We start from the raw sequence: 24,891 nt of genomic DNA on the forward strand, positions 1-24,891 counted from the left end.
AGAGGTGGTGCGTGTCCTAGCGGCTCCACTTAGCTGGACCTACAGTATGTGGTTCTCCAACGAGCACTAATCGCTTAAAATCGTTAAAATCGTAGTGTGACCAGATGCAGACTACAGAATGGAGTCGTAAAATAAATGGACACGGCAACCCCATAGACTTCGATGGAGACAAGTCAATTAAAGGCCGCTTTTCCGGTGATGGCTTATTGTAGGCTACTGCAGCCTCAAACTGATCTTGACGACGTAGATGGTATGTGAGCAACCTGTCCGAAATTTGGAACTCTTCTGGTAGCAGCGCTGAGAGAAATCTGAATCAAGCATAGATCTGTAAATAAATAAGCCGTGAACTGTGATTGAAATTGAGGTGTTTTTTTCCCATTGCCTGTATACTGTATAATTCAGGTTTTTTTCTGTGAATATAGTTATACCTCGTTACCCCAACTACTTCATTATTTAACTACATATAGGCCTACCTTTCAAAATATACTAGTTGTTTGTTTGTGTTTGTGGCAGTTGTACTGTTATCCAGAAACATTGCTGAAACATAGGTTCTACCTAGCATGTAAACTGTACAAATCCAACTATGAAGAGAAAGTAGATTTTTTATATCAATATTTGAGAGAGATTTACAAACTTTTCACTCATTAGTAAAGGTCACTTGGGGTCCTCTTGATGAGGCAATATCCTGTTTACTCTTTTCCCTCTTCAATTCAAAATAAATGTTCGATGAATGCGGTTGCACCGCCCTGACATTTCAGGTATGCAAATTTCCGGACAAAAGTTTTTTTTTTTCAATTTCCAAACAATTTAAGAGCTAAAACTAGTAAACTTTGTTTATTTGAAAGGTCTTTAACATAAAATTATGTCCCCATATTTATTTTTAATTCCCTTACCTTTTAAATTCTATATTTAATACTTTTCACATAGTGTTAATTTGCTAGGATGGTTGTGCGACCTGACATTTTGAGGGTTTGATATGACAAAACATGAAATATATACACTTTTTATGATTCCTGATTGGCTAGCCAAACCTGACCATCGCCATTGGCTATTCAACAGGAAATGCCAACACAGTCTCAAAAGTATTCTTATATACTTGCAGAAAATATTTGTGCGAGCGGCAGAGATTTGTAATGGCAGAATAGTTTCGTAATTGTCTGCAAATTTCGTAAATAAAGACAACAACTGTGGAAGGTTTAGTACCTGTGGAATATATTTGTAAGTGAAGTGTTATTCGTTTGTGTTATTTTTTGTTAAATCACAAATCATTTTTACAGTTACAAATCCTGATACACACACACACAATACATATGAGACGCTTCTTATCCCTAAGGTGGTGCAAAAGTCTGTGCACCTGCAGAAAAGATTTGTAACTGTAGGACAACTTTTTGTACGTAGAATATTGATTTGTAATTGTAGAATATATTTGTAATGGTAATATTTTAACTGTAATATGATTTGTAGCTGTAAAACCGATCCGTACCCGTAGAATAGATTTGTAAGTGTAGGTAGGTATGTAATTTGTGATATTGACAATTACTTGTACAGATCATTTTTTTAGTTACAAATAATTTCTAGTTTCAAAACGTGATACACACGTACAAAACTTTTGAGTCTAATATTCTTCCATAGTTTCTCGCGATGTCTGAGACTGAAGGTCGGCGGGTCGTATACACCAAACTTTATTCTTCCTACAGGCAGTAGGGGCGGGCGAGAGAGTCTTCATTCGCCCTGTAATGAGTCATTTAACCATATACCGACTTACGAAGATGAAACACGAAAACGTTACCTGGTGTCCCTTTAAACCAAAGTATTGGACTCGGACACAGACATCTGCATGTCATGTCATTGACCCACATGTAGTTGACAGCATACTGACTCAAAATTTAACTAATGTCCAGCAGCAGCAAAATTTGTTGAACTTTTTTACCACTCTTGTGAAATGAAAACATGCAGCTGCTGACTGCATCCTGGAGGTTTGTTGGGATAAACTCTCGATCGCATCTAGCCTACTACAGGTAGGCTAGCGATATGACTTCTGATGGCATTGATGATGTATGACCATTCAACCATTCAAGCATTTGTTATAACATATTGAAATTGTGGGACGTTTACATAGCTTAGGGCAAAACTGTATGTTTCATTCTTCCCGACCAGGAAGGATGAATGAAACATTGCAAATATCCCACTTTTGCTGAAATAATTACTGATGGATTTTGTTCAGAGCTGGAAATGCAACTGTATCTGACAGGACAGATGTAGGTTGCTAGTGACAAAATATTAGCTTTCAGTGTGATACTATCTCTTTGTAAATTATGTTTAATTAAAAATGTTTCAATCTGTCCCCTATAGTCTAGTGGTGTCCCATTTCCAAGGGGAATATTTTCACCCATGTTTTGCCACTCTGTTTCGAGGGACAAGGGGTAAGGGAAGGGGGAGAATGAGAAATGGGACAGGGCACTAACCCTAACCCTTGCTTAACCCTAGTCCAGGCAGCGCTGGGATCCCAAAAGACCATATATCTAATGATCTACAAAATATTGACTTTAAAACAGTTTATTTTATTTTTGTTTGTTCACAAGTTACCATTAGCTCAATGTTACCCGCAACTATGTTGGTCTTAAAAAGAGGTGTCACATGAATTCATTGTTGGCACATTAGCAGTGAAAGTGACTGACCAACAAAAACCCTGTCTAGAAGGACAATTTCCTGCAATTTTTCACATAGATCTCTGTCTCTTGAGGCCACCAAGTAATGTTAGTAAAAAAACATATTGATACTACTTAGCTCAAGTTGCTGCAGCTAACAACTAGAGCAGCCAGGCCTCAAGAAAGAGATCTATGTGAAAAATTGCCAGAGTTTTCCTTGAAGACAATATAGTGCAGAATTTCACTGTGATTTTAAGGGTGCATTTTGTGTGCACATGCTATGTGTTTGTCAAACCTGTAACCACTAGAACTGTGTGTGTGTGTGTGTGTGTGTGTGTGTGTGTGTGTAACCTAAGCCCCATCAGTTAACCAGAGTGATCCTTGTCACAACTACACTGTGCTGAATGATACCTGGAGGGTCACCACCAACCTGGACCAATCAGTGCGCAGGTGTGACCGGGACGTCCAGTGGCAGGGCTGGTACCTGATGGTCTACCAGGAAGTGAGTGTTCGGATGCCTAATGTGTGTGTGCCCAAGGAGCGCTGTGGTACGCATGCACCCCTCTGGCTGAAGGGTTCTCACCCCCAACCAGAGGATGGCATTGTGACCAGGGAGGTGTGTGGACACTGGAATAGCGACTGCTGCAACTTCAAATCACCCTCCATACAGGTTAAATCTTGTCCTGGAAACTTTACTGTTTACAAATTTGAGAGACCTCTGACATGTCAGTTGGCATATTGTGCAGGTGAATCATTTAATTTTACTATTACTACAATTTCTCTGATATTACATACGGTCATCCATTGTACTTAAAGATCCCCTCCCCCACAGATGTGAGCAATAAAGGAGTCCTTCCAACTAAAACTCCTGCTCCAACAACTCCAGGTAGGTGTGTGTGTATGATGATTACATGGTCTGTTAGCCAGTTAAAGAAGCCCTATGCAACAATTTTAGCAAAAATTACCTTAATCATACACTTTCTGGGTTGTTTGGTGGGTGCTTCGTCTCCCCCTATCGCTTCTCCACGGAAAAAACGAATATGTAACTTACTAAACCCGGTCTGGGTAAATCCGGATGTGACTCAACAGAAGTATCCAATCGCACCTCGAAAATGTAGTCAGATTGTAGTTTCTAAGAAGACTGCAAACGACTTGGCTTTGTTGCTGTTGAAATTGTAAGTAGCCTACCCTTGGGTGAACTTTGTTTTTGTAATGTGGTTTGATGGTCTCTTGAACAATGTGTTTGCTCGACCGTTTTATTGTGAGCCCTGTATGTGTTTAGCTTGGTTTCTTGATGCCTAGCTCGCTAGCTAGTGGGGGTTTAGCGTAGCAGTCACTTGCTACCGAAGCTGCAGGGGGAGCTATGTCGTGAAAAATGCAAGCCCAAATCCGAGGAAAACCTGTGCTTTAGGTTCCTGGACTTCTTCCAGGAAAAAGTGGACACCATCCATCAGCAGCTTCAGCCGTCTGACACTCCCTCCTCTTCCATGCTACACCAGCAAGATGATAACCCCCCCAGCTGCCCACCTACAGCTGCATGACACCTCCACCTCTGCTACACACCCACTGCAGTGCTGCCTCTCCTCCTTTTCACCCCTGGATGCTGACCAAGTCTTGGAACTGGTATCAAAAGCCAAGGCCTCGTCCAGCAAACTGGACCCAATGCCCACCATCCTTGTGAAGGCATGTGTCCCCACCTTATGCCACACAATGGCCAACATATTCAATAAGTCACTGGAGAGTGGAGTGGTGCCAACCAGCTTTAAAACGTATGCAGATGGATGACCGGATGACCCCAACAACTACCGCCCAATCTCCAATCACCCTTTCCTCAGTAAAATCCTGGAAAGAGCAGTAGCTGCCCAGCTCCTCAGTCACAGTCAACACTGATAGTGATCACACTAGTGCTCCCCCTAGGTCCACCTCTTACATCCCCCGCTTCTCTTCCACAGATGCTAAAGAGGGGGGAGACGATGCACTTACCTTGAAAGGCTGTGAAATCTGCAAAAGATTTGACTTCAACAACTGCCATACATTGCATTGTCATTTCCCTCATGTGTGCAGTTACTGTGCTGGCGCTTATGCCAAGCAAGTGTGTCCCCCGCCTCAAAAACCTCAATGAAAATCTCAAAGTATGTTATTCAATCAGAGCTGCAATCTCACCCAGACCGAACATTCTGCAATTATCTCATTTCAGGTTTAATCCACGGGTTCCACCCTGGCGTCATGGCTATGCTCTCAGTCATTCTCTTGCAAAAACCTACAGTCTGCTATACGAGGCCCAGAGGCTGTTAAATCTCTTCTTAGCAAAAAGCTAGTCAGGGTTCATGATCAGGCCGTTCGACACACCTCGTTTCCCCTACTACAGGGTTAATCCTATCGGCATAGTACACCTTCGATACTGCCTTATACTGTATACACATACTATTGCTAGTCCACCTTCTGTACGTTTTTTTCTAGTTACCCCCCAAACCCACCCACCCGCCACAGGTATTTCCACTCTGACAAAGGTTTTAAAAAAATTGGGTGTTCTCCTCTCCCTGGAGAAAACTTGCGGGCCCTTCTCTCAGCATCATTTTAGATACTGAGGAATTCTCGACATCGCTCCCAGAAAAGAAGCAAGATAGGATCACTGTGATCATCGACACTTTTCTCAATTCCCAGACCCGCACAAAGCAAGAAGTTCTCTCACTTTTAGGCCATCTGAACTTTGCCATGCAAATTATTCCCCAAGGCCGTCCCTTTATCACACATCTCCTCTCTTGCACTTCCTCAGTTCTGTCCCTAATAGACACAGTCATGCTCGACACTCAAACCATAGCATGGTATGCATGTTTTATGACGATTGCTTCTCTTTCCCAGAGGACCACCTGCTGTTTACTGATGCAGCCCCTTTGGTAGGGTTCGGGGGGTTCTAAAACAGGCGATGGTTCGCGTCTCCCTGGCCGCAGGAATTTCTCTAGCAATGCTGCGAAACGGCTTCCTCAGCCGTTTTCAAGTTATACCCAGTGGTCATAGCAGCTATCCCCTGGGGTAGCGAGTGGAGCTCTGAGGACATACTGATTCACAGTGACAATGGAGCCATGATTTAGTGCTGCCAGTGAAAGGGCAGAACAGAAAGGGCTGTTCAGAAAAAGAACGATAATGGTAAGAAACTATCGCTCTAGCTTAGGGTTTCTCAACGGGGGCGGTACCGCCCCCTGGGGGGCGTTCGTACTACCTAAGGGGAGCGCTGGGAACGTGAGAGTTTTTTTTTTTTTTTTTTTTACATTTTAAACTTTCATGGTTTTCACATATTTTTGGTGCAAAAATAGGCTACCTGAAATAAATAGGCTATTTTCATTCATGGGTTTCTAACCCCTCTACCGTCCCAGCTACATTTTACTGTTTATCTATGCTCAGTGGTCATACAGTGCAGTTCGGGCCTGCACACGCCCGGACTCACGTTCCCCAGCCCCAGCTATCGTCATCTCTATAGCCCGTTTTCCGCTCGCTGTTGTTCTGCAGCTGCTCTGAGCAAAGTCTCCACGAAAAGACCGTTGCTAATCCGTTGGATTGTTACGGTGCATATGCCCCTGGGGATCAATAAAGTATCTATCCATCTATCTATCTATCTTGTTCACGTGATGTGCACTTGATTTTTGTCCATGATAAAATGACACGTCTTGTTGCCTACATTTAATGTGAAAAAAAAATCATTACAACCAATGCTGATGTGGTAGTGTTTTTTTTTTACCCAACCAGTCTCCTATTGCTTAGGGACATTGGTAACGCTTTAGAATAACATGCTTATTAGGTATTAACAGTGCATAATAAGCAGTTAACAATTCATTACTAACAGTTAGTTAACTGTTGTTATCCTTTAATAACATTAACTAACTGTTAACATGCAGCTTGTAAGTGATAATAAGCAGCCTTTTAAGTTACTTACAAGCATATTTGTTAACAGTTGTAAGTGTTAACAAGCAGCTTGTTAATGCTTGTTGATGGTGTATAAGACAAATAGGTGGATAACTAATACGCTTATAAGACCTTTCTTACCTATTTGTAGTAAATTTTGCAGCCCCCCAATCTAAAGCGAGGACCATGTAGCCTAAAGTTCCACAAGCCCAACCTTCTATCTCTCTATACTGTATCTCTCTATTTAGCTTGGTTTAGCTGTGAGAAATACACCTTCAAAATTGTTGCAGTGAGCAGGAATTGAACCCCAGTCTCCTGCATCAAAGAGCACATTGTTACCTATTGAGCTACACTACTTTTCTTGTACTGCTGATGAAATTGTTTATTTTGATTCTATATTCCGATGTGCTATATCACACTAGCTATGCTTTTTACAAATATGTTTCTGATGGAAAAGTGGTGTTTAATTAATGCAGAAACAGACCACGAATGTTCGCCTCTGTTCAAGGCAAACTGAAACATGTTTCAAATCGATCACGAACGTTCGCCTATGTTTGCAACTTTAAACCAGAGCTTTGAACGCACCCACTTATCGTCTTTAAGCCTCGGTTGCTAGGTAACCAAACTATATACAAAGCTGGCATATCTTTAGACTGCTGACAAACTGACAAACTGTTTTATGCGTTCACTGAACAAAGATTATGGAAATTAAACACCACTTTTCCATCAGAAACATATTTGTAAAAAGCATAGCTAGTATGATATAGAACATCAGAATATTTTCCATTAGCCAATTAGGAACAGTAGTGTAGCTCAACAAGTAGCAATGCACTCTTTGACGCGGGAGACCGGGGTTCGATTCCTGCTCACTGTAACAATTTTGAAGGTGTATTTCTCACAGCTAAACCAAGCTAAATAGAGAGATACAGTATAGAGAGATAGAAGGTTGGGCTTGTGGAACTTTAGGCTACATGGTCCTCGCTTTAGATTGGGGGGCTGCAAAATTTACTACAAATAGGTAAGAAAGGTCTTATAAGCGTATTAGTTATCCACCTATTTGTCTTATACACCATCAACAAGCATTAACAAGCTGCTTGTTAACACTTACAACTGTTAACAAATATGCTTGTAAGTAACTTAAAAGGCTGCTTATTATCACTTACAAGCTGCATGTTAACAGTTAGTTAATGTTATTAAAGGATAACAACAGTTAACTAACTGTTAGTAATGAATTGTTAACTGCTTATTATGCACTGTTAATACCTAATAAGCACATGTTATTCTAAAGCGTTACCGGGACATTTTCTTATAATTCCAGAAGAAACCGAAACAGCACAGAATAGCAATATAGCATGAGTGTGAGTGGCCTAATAGCCCACCCACCCAGGGGTGATTTTTTAAATTCTTATTGTGTGTGTGTGTGTGTGTGTGGGGGGGGGGGGGGGCGCCAGAGGATCAAAGTAAGGTCAGGGGGGCGTTTGCTCAAAAAAGGTTGAGAACCACTAATGTAAATAACAAAGTCCACACATATACTATAATGATAACAATGCTAATATTGGTATAGTTACAGCTATCTTAAGTTATCGTTTACAGTGGCGTGTTCCATTAAAGGAACCATATGTAACATTGTGGGCAAAACTGGTACTGCAATCACTTTCAAATTACTGTAGATTGGTTTATTCCCTCCCCCTCCCCCCTGACTCGAGATTGCCAACCCGGATGCTGAAACACTACTGACTTCGTGATTAGTAGATAGGTGGAGGGTGGCGCATCAGGCCAAAACACAACATGACATGACAAAACACAACATCAACATCAGTTGAGGGCTGCAACTTCACTTTTTAAATGACAATATCCTGGCTGGACTACTTTTGTCAGTGATATAAGTATTTGAAATTAACATGATTTCTTAATGTCTAGTGACATTTCAGGGCCATTTTATGATTAATTGAAATACATTTCTTACATATGGTTCCTTTAAGTTGATCATAAATAACCCCAGAATTGGCTCAGATACACTCAAAACATGTAGAAAGATTACCGGTAGCTTTCTTTTGGTCACTAATGGTCAGCTCAAATGTTTCCCCCCAGTTCCACTGCCAAAACCAGTTCTCACCCTTCAAACGGAAAGAAATTCATCTTGGGGCCAGCCTGTCCAGATGAACTGCTACATCTCCACTCAGTACCTGGGTGGGACATTCACCCTACAGCAGCTCTCTGGGTCCTACAGAGAGACAAAGGCAGCCACGGGAACATCTGCTGTTTTCACCATCCGTCAGGTGGACTTTGCCCATGGAGGATCCTACTACTGCCAGTATCAAACACGAGTGTCTGGTCGTGATTTCACCTCATCTCACAGCGATTCTGTCAGCTTCTCTGTAGACGGTGAGATGTTAAACAACCACTTTTACAGCATATTGCTTTTCAATAGACATTGTTTTGGAAGGGTTTCTAACATGATATTTTAATAGATTGTTTTGGTATAATCATGAATTTGCATTTGCATGGCATTTGCCATCAGCATTACATTTCACTTGTATTGATGTCCTTGGAAAAATCATTGTGCACTAATTTCTTCATAAGAGTGTTACCGACACGGCTGTGTGCAGTCCAAATAATTCTAATGGGATTGTTAGGATTGAACAATTTAGGAAATTGTTAAATGGTGTGAAGTTGACCGTGCTGTATCTCTCGAGATTGCCTTAAGATTCAAAAGAAGAAAGTAGAAAATGTGTGATGTGTGGATATGAGGGGATGTGATGTGATGGTGATATTGTATAGACCTGTGGAAATTAATTTCTTCTCTACGTTTATTAACTAGCTAACTAATTGCATCTGTTCTCAGTTACAATCCCAAAACCAGTTCTTACCCTTCAAACAAAAATAAATTCATCTTGGGGTCAGCCTGTCCAGATGAACTGCTCCATCTCCACTCAGTACCTGGGTGGGACATTCACCCTTCAGCAGCTCTCTGGGTCCTACAGAGAGACAAAGGCAGCCACGGGAACATCTGCTGTTTTCACCATCCGTCAGGTGGACTTTGCCCATGGAGGATCGATCCTACTACTGCCAGTATCAAACACGAGTGTCTGGTCGTGATTTCACCTCATCTCACAGCGATTCTGTCAGCTTCTCTGTAGACGGTGAGATGTTAAACAACCACTTTTACAGCATATTGCTTTTCAATAGACATTGTTTTGGAAGGGTTTCTAACATGATATTTTAATAGATTGTTTTGGTATAATCATGAATTTGCATTTGCATGGCATTTGCCATCAGCATTACATTTCACTTGTATTGATGTCCTTGGAAAAATCATTGTGCACTAATTTCTTCATAAGAGTGTTACCGACACGGCTGTGTGCAGTCCAAATAATTCTAATGGGATTGTTAGGATTGAACAATTTAGGAAATTGTTAAATGGTGTGAAGTTGACCGTGCTGTATCTCTCGAGATTGCCTTAAGATTCAAAAGGAGAAAGTAGAAAATGTGTGATGTGTGGATATGAGGGGATGTGATGTGATGGTGATATTGTATAGACCTGTGGAAATTAATTTCTTCTCTACGTTTATTAACTAGCTAACTAATTGCATCTGTTCTCAGTTACAATCCCAAAACCAGTTCTTACCCTTCAAACAAAAATAAATTCATCTTGGGGTCAGCCTGTCCAGATGAACTGCTCCATCTCCACTCAGTACCTGGGTGGGACATTCACCCTTCAGCAGCTCTCTGGGTCCTACAGAGAGACAAAAGCAGCCTCAGGAACCTCTGCTGTTTTCACCATCCGCCAAGTGGACTTTGCCCATGGAGGATCCTACTACTGCCAGTATCAAACACGAGTGTCTGGTCGTGATTTCACCTCATCTCACAGCGATTCTGTCAGTTTCTCTGTAGACGGTAAGATGATGTTGAAAAACAGTCTATTGTTTGGTGTATCACTCTTCATGTTGCAGTTTTTTTCGTTGATATGTTTCAAAATACTAGCCTGACGAGCCAGACCCACATTACAATGTAGGGTCTGGGCACTCACCGTTCGCAGTGCTCAGTCCGAGGGGCGGGATAATCGGTTGTCTTTCAAATTCCCTCTGCACGCAATAGGACAGCTATGAGCAGGGCTGCCAACTTTTCAAAAAACCTTGGAGTGAGATTTGGTGGGGCCAACCAAAATTTTGCTGCATAAATTTTTGTTTGGCTCATTCAGCATTATACCGTACGGTAAAAAAAACGTACATCAGTGGTTCTCAGGTGTAGGGACCAGGCATGGACGGATTATGAACTTTCGGGCCCCTGGGCCCAGATGTATTAAGGGCTCCCCACTAATTGTCGCATATGTGGAAGGGGGGTTTGGGGGTACTCCCCCAGAAATTTTTTTATTTGTTTAATGTGATTTCCTGTATTCTGGTGCATTTTGGGGATGGGCAATACTAAATTCAATCAGATTCATAGCCTACATCCTGATGTGTTGATATTGAGGCAATGATTCCATGCAAAGGCTTGGGCTTCAGGGCCCCCTGACACCTTGGGCCCCTGCAGTAATCCATCCCTGGGACCAGGGTCCCAGAGTTAAATGAACATTGGTATCAAAGGGATCTAGCCTACTACTAGGACCATGGACGTCTGAGGCATTGTGAAAGTGGGTGGGACATTTCAGAGGGGGGTATGGGGGTCCTCCCCCCGAAAAAAATGTTTGGACTAGATGCAATTTCCTGAATTCTGGTACATTTTAACAGGTTATTTAGATACTTCTATATAACAAAATAAAGCCAGCCTACGAAATGAATAAAAAGTAAATCATGCATAATTTAAAAATAACTCAATAGGCTACTTGGCTACGCAATAAGGTTTCCATTACAGCACCGCGGACGTTCAATGAAAGCGGATGGTTTGTTTGAAATCCCGACACTCTTTCAACTACATGGAACGTAATAGTGATCATCAAATACCTCCCCAGATTTCAGTACCCATCAGTCCCAACATTTAACAATATAATCAAACAGTCCAAAAGTAAATTAAATATCAAACTAAACCGAAAATGTCATGCTTTTGAAGGTCTACCAGTATGCCGCTCCAAGAAACGCATGTCTCAAAATAAAACTCGCATAAGAAATAAAGGGCTGTCTCGAATACAATCCTGCCCCTAAAGGCCTGTACTTTGTCTTAAGACCCCAGCCATAATTTGAGGATTTACAGTATCTAAGTAGACAAACTGGCTTCAGATATCCAACAGAGTGAATAGAGATTGTGCAGTCTTAGCTGTGGTTAGTGACGTGATGCTGTTAATGGGGAGTTTTACATAGCCTAGCGTAAACCTATAGGTTATTATTTATTTGGCGTACCTATAAGGCTTTTTACCTTATCAAAAGTGAGGTGGACGACTGATCTCTTCAACACTGCGGGGGATTTGCCGCTTGTCACTGTGTGTGTGACAGAAGCGGAATGGGAGAATGCGTGTAGCAAAAAAAAAAAAGTTTATGAGAGATTTACGCGCAAATGGGAGAATCCAATGAAAATGACAATGAAGCACTAAACAGATGCTGAAAACAGCACTGGTATTTCGCAGGGCAAAAGTGGGGGGGGGGTCCAAACTAACAATTTTAAAAAGTGGGTGGGTGTTTTGTAAGAAATTAAGAAATGTTTGTATATTTTTAATTTTAAAGGCATCAATCAGGTGCACTTTCAAAATAAATTCAGGTCAGACTTGCTTATTTTTATGGAAATATTTGTGCTGTAGCCTAAGCTATTTTGCACTTCAGAATTATAACCATGCACACACAGGTGGAATAGTTATGGTGATATTGCAATAAGTTCACAACCACAAAAACATATGCTACATTTCACAGTTCAGAAATGTTCAAAAATGTGTGTACATTTCAGCACTCCATGAAATTATGCAGAAGTGGTCACCTGTGTTATTCAGCTAGTTTATTTAAGATAATATATTGGTCATTGTAATGGCCATAGCCTACATGCTATTCCTTTTTCAGGATGTACCCATATCTGCATGATGTGAATGTTTGCATATGGCTTATGTCAGGCTTTATATCAATATTTGTGTCTCGTTATTTGATTTTCTTCATATTTTTGCATTAATGTCACTAGGAAGCATGCCAATATAAATATATTCATTTATCTGTAATGGGATTGGCTGGAACCTGACAATATAAGAACCATGATAGTGGGATAATCTATGGCTGAGCAATTTACAAAAATGTATGTAGGCCTACTGACATAGTTTACATTAGAATACATTATAATTTCGCCCCAATGAGGCTATGTAGAAATGTGTTGCAATTTCAAAACCGGATTACTCAGGAACCACTTATTGCACAGAGGCATGCTTTATATCCTCGTATTCGCCGGGGAAATGCGGGGGGAATGCGCCTGGGACGGCTTCTGAAGTAGCATCGCAAATGAGAGAAAATTTAGAAAATTCCACAGACAGGGGGTGCTCTTGAACCCTCTCACCGTCTCTGAAAGCATAACCGTGGCTCAACAGGTAGATCTATAGATAGGCTAAACTCATTTTTCAGGCATCTGACCGACCGGATTGACACTTCAGCGTGAGAAATCGGGGGTGTGGCGTGTGAGTGTAATCAAATGCGTGTGTCTCACGGCCAATGCGTGAGAGTTGGCACCTATGTATGAGTTCCATGCGTTTCCCACCAGCAGAGCTAGTTGGCTAGTTCAAACTTTTGCCAACTTAATAAAAGCTTAACTCGTGTCACACTGTTCGCCAACAGCAACATCTATCTTATTTGTTTTCAAGTAGCAGGGAATTCAAGCCAATCCGTTGCAACTCTGCCATCAATCATTATGTTACGCCCGCCTAACGACTCTATACACGATTTGATTGGCCTGATAGAAGTTAAATTTTTGGAGCTCAGAAGCCAACGGAGAGTTGCTAGACTAGCCCTGGCAGCAAATTTACTTTGCTGCCGCTAGGGTGCGTCTAGATTTCTAGGCTATCAAAATACAGTATTTTCATAGAATATCCACCTTCTCCGATCATGTTGCGTCGGTTGCCCTGTCATGCCGTTTTGCACTACAACATACGAAAAATCAGGCCTGAGTCAGTATGCTACCCAACTCCTGGTACAGGACATAGTCATTCATGACTCGGGTACTGTAACGCATTCCTGACAGGTCTCCCAGTTTGCACAGTGAAACCTCTTCAGATGATCCAGAACGCAGCGGTGCGCCTGGTCTTAAACCAACCTAAAATGCATGTTACCCAGTTGCTTACCGAGCTACTCTGGCTACTTATTGCCGCCCACATCAAATTCAAATCACTAATGCTTGCCTATAAAGTAGTCCCCGGTTCTGCACCCCCTGACTTGAATGCCCTTATACAGGAATATGTTACCTCCCGATCGTTGCGCTCTTCTGATTAACGACGTCTGGCTCTGCCACCCGTATGCTCAGGGCAATCCGAACTTTTCTCCTTTGTTGTTCCCCATTGGTGGAACACGCTACCAGTTCCTACCAGAGCAGGGGCATCCCTCTCTAACTTCAAAAAACTCCTCAAGACCCAGCTCTTCAGAGAGTACCTCCTCTTCAAGTTCTGTCAACAACTAGACATGTTAATTCTAGCTCTAAACCATGTGACTATCCACCTTCTACAACTGGCACTTGACGCTATGCGAGTAGTACTTATTGTTGCACTTATTTCTTGTCACACTCTACCTTTGTTGCTTCCCTTGTTCTAAGTTACTTTGGTTAAACAGTGTCAGCTAAATGTAATGTAATTTAATGTAACCTAGGTTTTTCAGGTTGTTTAGCTGTGATCATCAATTTGGTTTCCCTCTCAGCATTTTATATTGTTGGACATTTCCTCCATCAAAAATTCACAGTGCACTAATGGTAATGTGACGCAGTGACGTGTGCTGCCCAGAGAAGTTTAATGGGCATATCAGGATTGTAGAAATAAGAAATTGTCAGATTGTGTACAGTTGATCATAGCATATCTCTGGAAACTGCAAAGATTCACAAAGCGAATGTGGAGATTTTGGGATGATTAGTTTGACTCTATTATTTTGCATAATTCATGTTTTCAACTGTTTTTGCATCCAGTTACACTACCAAAACCAGTTCTCACCCTTCAAACGCAAAGCAATTCACCATGGGGCCAGCCTGTCCAGATCAGCTGCTCCATCTCCACTCAGTACCTGGGTGGGACATTCACCCTACAGCAGCTCTCTGGGTCCTATAGAGAGACAAAGGCAGCCACGGGAACATCTGCTGTTTTCACCATCCGTCAGGTGGACTTTGCCCATGGAGGATCCTACTACTGCCAGTATCAAACACGAGTGTCCAGTCGTGATTTTACCTCCTCTCGCAGTGATTCTGTCAGCTTCTCTGTAGACGGTGAGATGTTAAAAAAACACTTTTACAGCATATTGCCTTTCATTTTACATTGTTTTGGAAGGCTTTCTAACATTATATGTTTATAGATTGTTTAGATGTAATCATGAAATTGCATTTACTATCAGCAATACATTTTGCTTGTATTCATGTCCTTGGAAAAATCATTGTGCACTAATTTCTTCATAATAGCGTTACCAACAATGCTGGGTGCAGTCCAAATAAATCTAATGGTTGTGTCAGGATTGACCAACTAGGAAATTGTTAAATGGCGTAAAGCTGATCATGCTGTATCTTTTGAGATTGCCTAGATTCAAAAAGAAAAAGTATAAAATATGTAAGGATTATAGACAATTTAGACATTGTGATTTTGGTAAACTAATGCGTTCAGTAAAGGGCTACGCCTACTGTTGTGTGACGATGTGTAGTGTGGATATAAGGGGATGTGATGTGATGCCAATATCGTACAGATCTGTGGAAATGAATAATCTCTTGGGGTTTATAAACCAGCTAACTTGCTAACTAATTGTATTTGTTTTCAGTTACAATCCCAAAACCAGTTCTCACCCTTCAAACGGAAAGAAATTCACCATGGGGTCAGCCTGTCCAGATGAACTGCTCCATCTCCACTCAGTACCTGGGTGGGACATTCACCCTACAGCAGCTCTCTGGGTCCTATAGAGAGACAAAGGAAGCCACGGGAACATCTGCCGTTTTCACCATCCGTCAGGTGGACTTTGCCCATGGAGGATCCTACTACTGCCAGTATCAAACACGAGTGTCTGGTCGTGATTTCACCTCTTCTCGCAGTGATCCTGTCAGCTTCTCTGTAGACGGTGAGATGTTAAACAACCACTTTTACAACATATCACTTTTTTTTAGTTGACATTGCTTTGCAAGGGTATCCCACATCATATTTTCATAGATCGTTTACTTGTAATCATGAATTTGCAGCAGTGCCGGTGTTCCAGTTTAGATGGTGAGCAGGTTAACTTGTGATATTTGCATAAAATCCGTGAATATTCAACAAGACCCTGCCTACTTGTTAACAACGCTTTGCTCTGCTTCCGCCCTTCCAGTGCTGGAGATTCACAATTTCACAAGCCTGCAGTGCACAACAGAATATGAAGCAAAATCTTGCCGAAAACATGCGGGAATCGCTATGTAGCCTATAATGCATGTCTGCTTAAGCATCCACACAAAATGTTGTGCAGACAGGAAATGTGTCAAAGTAAATCAGCGAAGGTTTTGTTGGGTTTCGAACATGAGTCTCACTGAGGCAAAATGTTCTAGGCAGTAAGCACTATCACCACTACGCCACAGAGAGCAACGCTTGTTATTAGTCTATTAGACTAGTCTACTAGCTTAATAGCTATCCTGATGTCCATGTTAACTGGTGATAGCCTATAACATGAGCAAACACAGCGAATGCATGCCTTGAATAATGCAGATTAATTTTGCCTCAGTAATTTTGCATCACAAACAGTAACAAATGACCCCATCAGACGTTGCTCGTTTTTTGTGCAGAAAGCAAAAATTATGAAGATCACTTGGGCCTCGAACTGCTCACTAAAATAGCAAGCTAGCAGCAATAGTCCACACTGCTAACCAATTGCACCACTGGTTATTTTGTATCTATGCAATAGCATGGTGTTCTTATTAAATGAATGTAGGTCTATGTTGTCTTGTGAAAGCTTATTTGTCAATTGATCAAGATATTCATTATAGCAAACATCTAGGCTAAGTGAATGTTTTGCAACAGGCTGCTGAACGAGCAGTAAGTAGGCTAAACTATTTTCTAATTTAGGCTACATGGGAATCTGAAACAGCAACATCTGTCATCAAACTCTCTAGCTACATCAAAGTTTTGTAATATATGCTACCATGATAACCATTTTGTGTCGTCAAATTAGGACCAACAAATTAAATAATATTTAACTCGGAGAAAATAAGTTTCATGTGTTCACTTCAAATCATTAGACAGCTCACTCACAGCATAACTTCACCGAGACATGACACTAAGTTATGATAATTTTTGCACATGACTGACATATTTCATATTATTAACCCCCAAAACGGAATAAAGTGTTAGTGGGACATGCCAGTTTGTTGTACATCAGTTAGGTTTTGGTATGTGAGGCAAAGATGAACCTATTTTGTTGTTTTGAGGCTTGCATATGCCCATGTTAAATTGTGATGGCACCAGTTAACATGGGCGTATATTTCTCACTTATGTTAACCTGTGTTAACTTTGACTAACAGTTCAATATATACATAGCAATCTGGCATCGATTTCAGCGGCTCTTAGTGTAGTGGTATAGACGATGTAGAAGCTAATCCAATCAACTTTCTTGTCCATGCGTGGTTCGAATCCCAGCTAGATCGCTAGTTTGATTTTTTTCCATTCATTCAGTTTGTGTCATATTTGTGGATAATGCTTAAACGGACATGTATTAGACATACACTGGTGATGTTTTCAGCGATATCCGTTATATTGTCTCACTTGCAAACACTTTGTGAAAATGTAGCCTAATATAAACCTGCACTATCGGAGGCAGAGCCGATTAAGAAGTAGGCAGGGTCTTGTTGAATATTCACTGATTTTATGCAAATATCACCAGTTAAACTGCTCACCATCTAAACTGGAACACCGGCGCTCCGCACACGCACATCACGCACTGCGCGTAGGGCACCAAGTGCCTGGGGGGGCACCAATAAATCTGGGTCGTGAAAAATCACCACAATAGGCTACTTGTATTAATAACAAATAAAATATGTATAAAGCATGTTAATATGCAAAAGCAATACAAAAGTAATATAGGCTTAGACCAAATTAGTCGAGAAAAAGGTGAATCTCCTGTGCGGCCCTCTCTCCAGTCTCCCTCTGGTGCCCCCCTCCCCCACCTCCCAGTGGTCTGTTCGATTATTCCTCAATCCCAAATTTGGCAGACAGTAGACATCACCTTGAAAAGGCACTAAGAGTCGGGGGCGGATAAAAGGAAAAAGAAGACAGCGGGATGATGCTCGCGCTTCACTTGCAGTTAAGACAATGTTTAAATAAATAAAAAAAAAGTTTTGTAGCCCTTGCGTGTATGCATGCCTATGCCATACTACTACCGTCAATACACTTTGTAACGTAAGCTCCTACTAGCCATGTTCATGTTCAAGTGTTAGGCCTACATTGCAAATAATTTGATGCTGGCTAGCTAGTTATTTTACGTTACGTGGATATGGATTATGGGTTATTGAATGCAATTCAACACTTTACTTTAACGTTAGCAATCGGTGCATACAGTAAGACTAGCAATGCAATCCTTCCTCAGGTTGCTAGCTAGCAATGCTATTTCTGATTATGCTTAATCTGGGTTTGCTATTTCTTTGAGCCATCAGAGATATAATCAGGTAACGTTAGCCTATTAGCCTAGTTTGCTTTGCATTTCAGGACGCTTTTTTGGCGTTTGTTATTATGATCAAACAATCTAATTGTGTAGTGAAAAAGTAACGCTACAAGTGACACTTTCACAACGTAATGAAATGATGATTGGGAACAACTCTTGGTAAGGTGAACTTTGGAAAAACTCTGCAACTGAACATGATATGATTTTGCCAAATTAGACAGCTTTAGATACATTTACTAGTTGTTGTTCTATGCGGTCATTTCCAAGAGGTTCATACTAGGCCAAGGCGACATCTGTTGGTGAAACTGCAATTAGAAAAAAAAAAACTAAGAAATTCTGAATGGTTTTTATTCCTTTGGTGGTGGTTGGTTGGGGTGTGTGTGTGTGTGTGTGGGGGGGGGGGCACCCAAATGGCTAGCGCCGGCCCTGATTTGCAGCTTCTCTGTCAGTGATGGACTGGGAACAAAAAACGGCCCTGGCATTTCCACGCACCAGCGGCCCACAACCGGGGTGGGTGGTGCTGTTTGCGCGACTCGCAGAACTTTGCACGGAAATAACACACACTTTTGATAGCCCCAGTGATGGTGAACGTAAACTCCCATGCCATAAACAACAGCAACTGGCAGATAGAACTTTTGACACACGGAAAGAACACGCACATTTGATAGGCCCAGTGATGGTGAATGTGAATCAACTGCACCAAAACATGGACATATCAATGCACAACCCCAATGCATAAAAATGAATAAATCATCAGAGCCAGCCGCTCCATACTAAAAACATGTCTTACCGTCATGCAGTTAACAAGGTAGTCTACGAAGGAGTTTTCTTTTCTTTGTTACCCTGTCTATTATGCCATTGAATCCAAGTTCAATAGGACCTCTTTCTCTGTCGCCATCAGCATTAGAGCCTCTAAATTATCCTTAAGTATCAGTATTAGTGCTAGCTGAATCTGCACTTGATTTTTAAAACAAATCAGTCAGTTTGCTTCATTTTAAGTTTTGCAATCAAATGATCCAATAAAAAATGCATGTAAATTTGTTTTATTTCAAACCATGCACATCTGAATTGGATGTTTTGCTACAAAACTTTTTCTTGAATTTCCCCTTGGGGATCAATAAAGTAAGACTGATGTAAAAGTTTGTAACTGTAAACTGTAGAGGGTACCCAGACAGCATTTACATCTGTGCCAGATCCGTTTTTGAATCAGCAGATTCGCGCAGCAGTCGCACTCACTATGCAGATCTGCACCAACTTTGCGCCAGACTTGTATTTAGCTTCTGACTGTGACAGTCCATCCAGCGGGTGCGGCGCCTATCCGGGGCAGCTTCGCAGACCAGACGCGCCACAACTGAATTTAGTCCGCCCGGCGGGTGTGGGCCAGATTCGCAGGAGCTGCGCAGACCTGACGCGCCACAACTAACGGAACACTTTCCCCCCACATAAACCTGCAAGTGCAACTCTACGTTATGTGATTATGCAGAGTGGAAGACTACAGGCTGCACCGTCTTTGTGATTATTGGTAAGTACATTATACAAGTATCATTTTAAATGTAAACTGGTGTTGATGTCATTTTAGTCTGCTAAATATTTAGGCCTGTATTAAACATGAAAGTTTACAAACTTAGTTTACTCTGAAATTCTGACAACCTGAAACGTGCCAGACAAGCTGGGTAGTAGCTACGGTTAGCTTGTAGGTTCTTTTAAACATGCACAACTACGTGAACATGAGCTTTAAGGTTAAATTGGTGAGCTTTGCTTATTATTCACCAAAATCGCTTAATATCGTGTCCATTGTGTGTTAGCTGCAAATTCGTAGCCATTAGCGCTAACGTTACCCACTTTGAATGTAGATAGCCTTGCTGCTAGTAGCACTGCAGGTATTGCATAGACGGCCAGCGTTTGTTAAGCCTGTTTAAAATGGATTTAGAGTGGAAAAACTTGGCTGTAAACACTAGGCTTTTTATCGAAGGTCCACAAGAATTGTCGCTGTCCTCCAGTTTATCCGGTTTGGGATGCAATGCGTTGTTGGCATACTATACTGTTATAAAATAATCTTTGGATGTTGAATCAAATATTTACTCTTTGTTTCTTTGCTTTGTGTGCTTTTTGTACGTCTCACAGGAGAAGTGAGGAAGAATCGCAGGTTGATGCCTAACTTTAAAGTTAGTCCATTGGGCTAGTTTTTGCCCTGGTCCTCTGACATCCATCCGTGAACGGCGCTGCTATTCACCGTCTGCTCGAAAATATTTCTCAGGACAGCTACTAGCCTCTGCGAGAGATCTGCCGCTGCCGCGACCAAGGAACTGCTGCTGACCTGCGAGCTGCCATGATAGCAGCCTGCCCTGCAGTCTGGATTGAGTAGCCTAGCTAACGTCGAAGAACTCTCACGAAACAACAAACTGTCGCTGTCAAAGTCCACCGACCTGCTGATCTGCAGGATCGCCCAACTGTTCTGAGCTTTCAGTGCTCCCCAGACTGCCAGTAATCTTCCTCCGACACAGCTGAGCGCCGTCGTCATCATCATCGGGACATCAGCCGGTTAGATGCAACGGACTATGTTAACATGACATTTTATTTCAGTGCGTTTAGCGGAGTTTGTTTATCAACATAAGCCTTATATTTCACATATTGGTTTCTGTTATGTTGTAGGCCTAGGCCTAAGCTTAGGCTAGCGGACACAGTGTTCTCTTTTGCCTTTTTAAAATAAAAAACTATTTTGAAAATTACAAATTGTGTGGTAGCTTAAATATGACTCACAGACCAGGGCCAGATGAGCCCCAGATGTAGAATATGAGTCTGGGCCAGATCCGCACCAAATGCCATGGCAATATTAACTGTACTGGGCCAGTTCTGGCCCAGATCTGTCTCTGATCCGTAATTCCAACCTGTTCCGGTATTGGCCCGTTGGAAGAAATGACCCCGGGGCAGGTCCGTTTAGAGGATCTGCGCCAAATGCTAATGAAGATCTGGACCAAATCTGGCCCAAATATATTTTGCTGTCTGGGTAACCATGACTGTGATATAGAAACTCATGTGTGGTATAAATACTGATCAGATTCCCATTCATATAAGTGAATGATTTAAAGAAGTTAGATTTAAAGAGCTTCGTCTATCACTTAGCTAAAGTACATAATTGACGCTTGAAACGGGGCAGAGAGAAATGATCTTAGAGTCGTCAAAGTGGTCATATAGGTTTAGGTTTAGAGATCTATTCAACCTCCCTCAGACCGTCACCACGGTCTACACCTTGAATGATGCCATCCAAAAACAATTCCATGGAAATGCATGAATTCCAGTTGCTGCTACTGGAAGCAACTGGAATCCATGCATTTCCACAGAATTATTTTTGGAATCTGATCCCTTATCATACCTGTTCATTCATACTCGTCACTCGAAATTCAAGATGGCGGCGAACGGTAAACTTCCTGAAGGTACTGTCTGTATAAATTGGTCTTGTAAATAAACTACCAGTGCTTTTTCAAAGTTCTCAATGTCTCGTTTTAAATGTCAGGGCCCTTGGAAGTCTACCAATGATGTGTGGAGCTACTTTGAGCCTCGGAAATGGTGTAAAACAGTGATTTATTTGCATGGCTAGGCTGATGCCCGAGGCACCCCCATCGAAAACCTGTAGGTAGCATCGGCTATCTAGCGCCAGATTTCGCAGTGCAGGGGACAAGCCGAGATGAGCTATGAGACAAAAGTTCACACTCGGTATCATGTTTCAACACACTTTAGGTCAATATCACACCGAACTTCTCCTTTAACGCAACATCCAATAAGCCAAAATGCATAAATATAATGGTTTCTTTTTTTTTCTTAACTTAATTAGAAATATTATTATTATATTAATATTATATCTTAATATACTGCAGAGACCCCCTACTGCAAAAAATCAAAAACTACTACTAGTAACTAACACTACTATATGCAATATAAGGTATGTCTTTCATGTGTGTTGTATGTCCTCCAGTGTCCCTGTCACAGCCCAACATCTCTGTCAGTGCCCCAGAGGGAGAGCTGGTCTTGGGGCCCCATGGCCCAGAGGTCCCCTGGGGCCAAAGCTTCTCCATCGTCTGCTCCACCAAGCCACAGTACCAAGGAGGCTCTTTCCACCTCATCTCTGACAGGTCAGCAGAGATCTGGACTGTGCTGGCGGTCAATCACTCTGCCTCTTTCGACTTTCCTGAAGCAGACTTTTTCCATGAAGGGAACTACAGCTGCTTATACAAGGTCACTTTGTCCACACGTCTGTTCACCTCATTAAGAACAGATGAGCTTCATGTGACGATAAAAGGTGTAGTATCATTCTCCGTGTGTGCTAACACATAATTATTATCCTGATATTGTGGGGGGGGGTTTGTTTAAAGTTATTACATTGTTTAATTTTTGTTTTCTTTTTTATGTATTTGCACTGATGTGGGGCTGCTCCATGTCATGCAGCTCTGACATGGATGGAGTGGTCTCGCCATATGGCATCTGCACATCCCTCTGTGTTCTATGGGGCAACACTTGGCCTGATGCTCCTTGTGATAGTTCTTTGCTCAGTGTTGCTGTTGAAGAAAAAGAAGACACAGAATATATATGCGATCAATGACGAGTACTGTGAGCACCCATTCTAATATGATAGATCCTTTAAATCATACTCTTGCCTGGACCAGGTAATTACAGTAATATGCTAATAGAAAGACTATGGCAATAACCTTATTGTTGTTTGTCCCAGGGCCTATGACTTCATTTGAAGTACTAAAATCAGCAGAGCCAGTGAAGACAGAGCAGATACCATCTCAGCTGGAGGAAGAAGTTGAATTTGCATCGTAAGCAGACCACAGTATATATGTGTGGGTAAAGATTTGTGTGGGTAAAGATTTTTGCTTTTGCTTCACTGATTTGTCGTGATTGTGCCCCATCTATCTGATGCTGTTTTTTTTTTTTTTTTTTTTTTTTAAATAATGATAGAAATTATCCTCATCTTATAGATAGAAAGCACATCCTCATCTGAAATTAGTGTCTGACAGCAAAGGTGAAATCTAATTGTACTTTCCACCACAGCTGTTTATGATAATTAAATACTACAATGTATCTAAATCATCAGTCCATCATTGCAGTGCTGTTTCTTTTTGCTTACAATAAATGGAAGCTTTGATACCAAAGATAAATAAAGTATAGAAGTCAGTTCAGTTTATGTATATTTTTTTTCTTATTTGCTCAGTGATAAACATTATATTGTATCAATACACAAAGTATGGTTGTATTCAGTGCACCAAGTCTATTTTACACCTGTATCCAGACACAGTAACTAGGGAACAGAGGTGGGCTTCTGTACTTAAGTACAGATTCTGAGTATTTGTACTTCACTTGAGTTAATTTTTTAAAAAATACTTTCACTTTCACTTCACTACATCTGAATGACAAAAATCGTACTTTTGACTTCACTACATTTCTGTTAAGGCTCTCGTTACTTTTAACTTTCAATAAACTAGGTCTAGCCTATATCGAAACTCTGTCCCCCCCTCCCCTCTCTTCTAAAATGTGATGGTTTGTTCGCAGGTGACAGCCTATCACTAATCAGGGTTGTGTCACATCTGTGCGCTAGGCTATAAAACCAAGTTCAACGTCTAACCGTTCTCTATTCCTAAATCGACAGCAAGATGGAGGTAGACGGAGACGGAGATGAAGGCGGATGCCCTGTCGAGTACTCGCACCCATGGCCGTATCTCGACAAAATGTTTAAGTTTACTGAACGGATGAACGATTCCTAACGTTTTAAATGCGTGCTTTGCTTTTGGCTGTCTATACACAGTGATGGGGAGTGAATTTGTGGACCCATGTAGTCTTGTTTTGTTTACAGTATAGACAGGCAACCATTTTAAGTGATGGGAAGTGAATTTGTGCACCCATATAGACTTGTTTAGTTTACTTAAAATGGTTGGCTGTCTATACTGTAAACACAAAGTGGAAAGGGAATTTGTGCACCCATGTAGTCTCTTTTGTTTCCTTGAAATGGTTGGTTAGATTTAAGCATGAAGTAGGCTGTGCTACACACACACCTACCTTACTTGCCCTCAGAAACCATGAGCCACTGTTGGACCTGTGATGTAAAGTTGCTTGAATGTTGCTTTCATGTCAAGCCAGTTTGATAGAAAATAAACATTTTCTTTCTGTCAGTTGGGTTTCTTCATTCTGTAACATTCTATAATCCCTTATTCTGCAGCTTATACAAGCTAGTCAGGGGCATGCATTTAAGTGTTAAACCTTACACATGTAATTTCAAATTGTACTTCAATACTTAAGTATTTTTAAAATCAAGCACTTCAGTACTTTCACTTAAGTACAATTTTGAATATGCAACTTTTACTTGTATCGGAGTAACATTTGACCAGTAGTATCTGTACTTTGACTTAAGTACTGAAATTGAGTACTTCGCCCACCTCTGCTAGGGAATGATTTCAGGAGATGTGGTTCAAATTTGTATACAGAAATGAGCAAGAGCAGACGTTTCATCCCCCCAGGTTTTCTCAATGCTCGCTGAAACATTTGCTCTTGCTAATTTCTGTATTTGAAAATAAAAATAGCTTCTTTTC

At 41.3% G+C, this 24,891-nt stretch overlaps 2 protein-coding genes across 2 annotated transcripts in view; both read left to right on the forward strand.

The window, feature by feature from the left end:
• The window catches only part of LOC143102330 (uncharacterized), a 35,449-nt gene extending 25,802 nt beyond the window's left edge, over positions 1–9,647 (forward strand). The window contains exons 9-12 of the mRNA XM_076265843.1: positions 3,005–3,394; positions 3,481–3,534; positions 8,640–8,933; positions 9,394–9,647. Of these exons, the coding sequence (XP_076121958.1) occupies positions 3,005–3,394; positions 3,481–3,534; positions 8,640–8,933; positions 9,394–9,647 (992 nt within the window). The remainder of the gene's footprint in view (positions 1–3,004; positions 3,395–3,480; positions 3,535–8,639; positions 8,934–9,393) is intronic.
• On the forward strand, positions 9,615–23,487 carry LOC143101698 (Fc receptor-like protein 5). The gene is made up of 7 exons (XM_076264850.1): positions 9,615–9,691; positions 10,152–10,445; positions 14,619–14,912; positions 15,452–15,745; positions 22,281–22,604; positions 22,751–22,912; positions 23,031–23,487. The coding sequence occupies exons 2-7, from the start codon at positions 10,220–10,222 to the stop codon at positions 23,126–23,128; spliced, it is 1,398 nt and encodes a 465-aa protein (XP_076120965.1). The 5' UTR covers positions 9,615–9,691; positions 10,152–10,219; the 3' UTR covers positions 23,129–23,487.
• The last annotated feature ends 1,404 nt before the right edge of the window (positions 23,488–24,891 follow it).

Source organism: Alosa pseudoharengus, unplaced genomic scaffold, assembly GCF_046254945.1.
Source record: "Alosa pseudoharengus isolate Yale_2024_CS ecotype anadromous, Long Island Sound unplaced genomic scaffold, YU_APseudo_1.1 YU_APseudo_1.1_scf_4, whole genome shotgun sequence".
NCBI classification, from domain to species: domain Eukaryota; kingdom Metazoa; phylum Chordata; class Actinopteri; order Clupeiformes; family Clupeidae; genus Alosa; species Alosa pseudoharengus.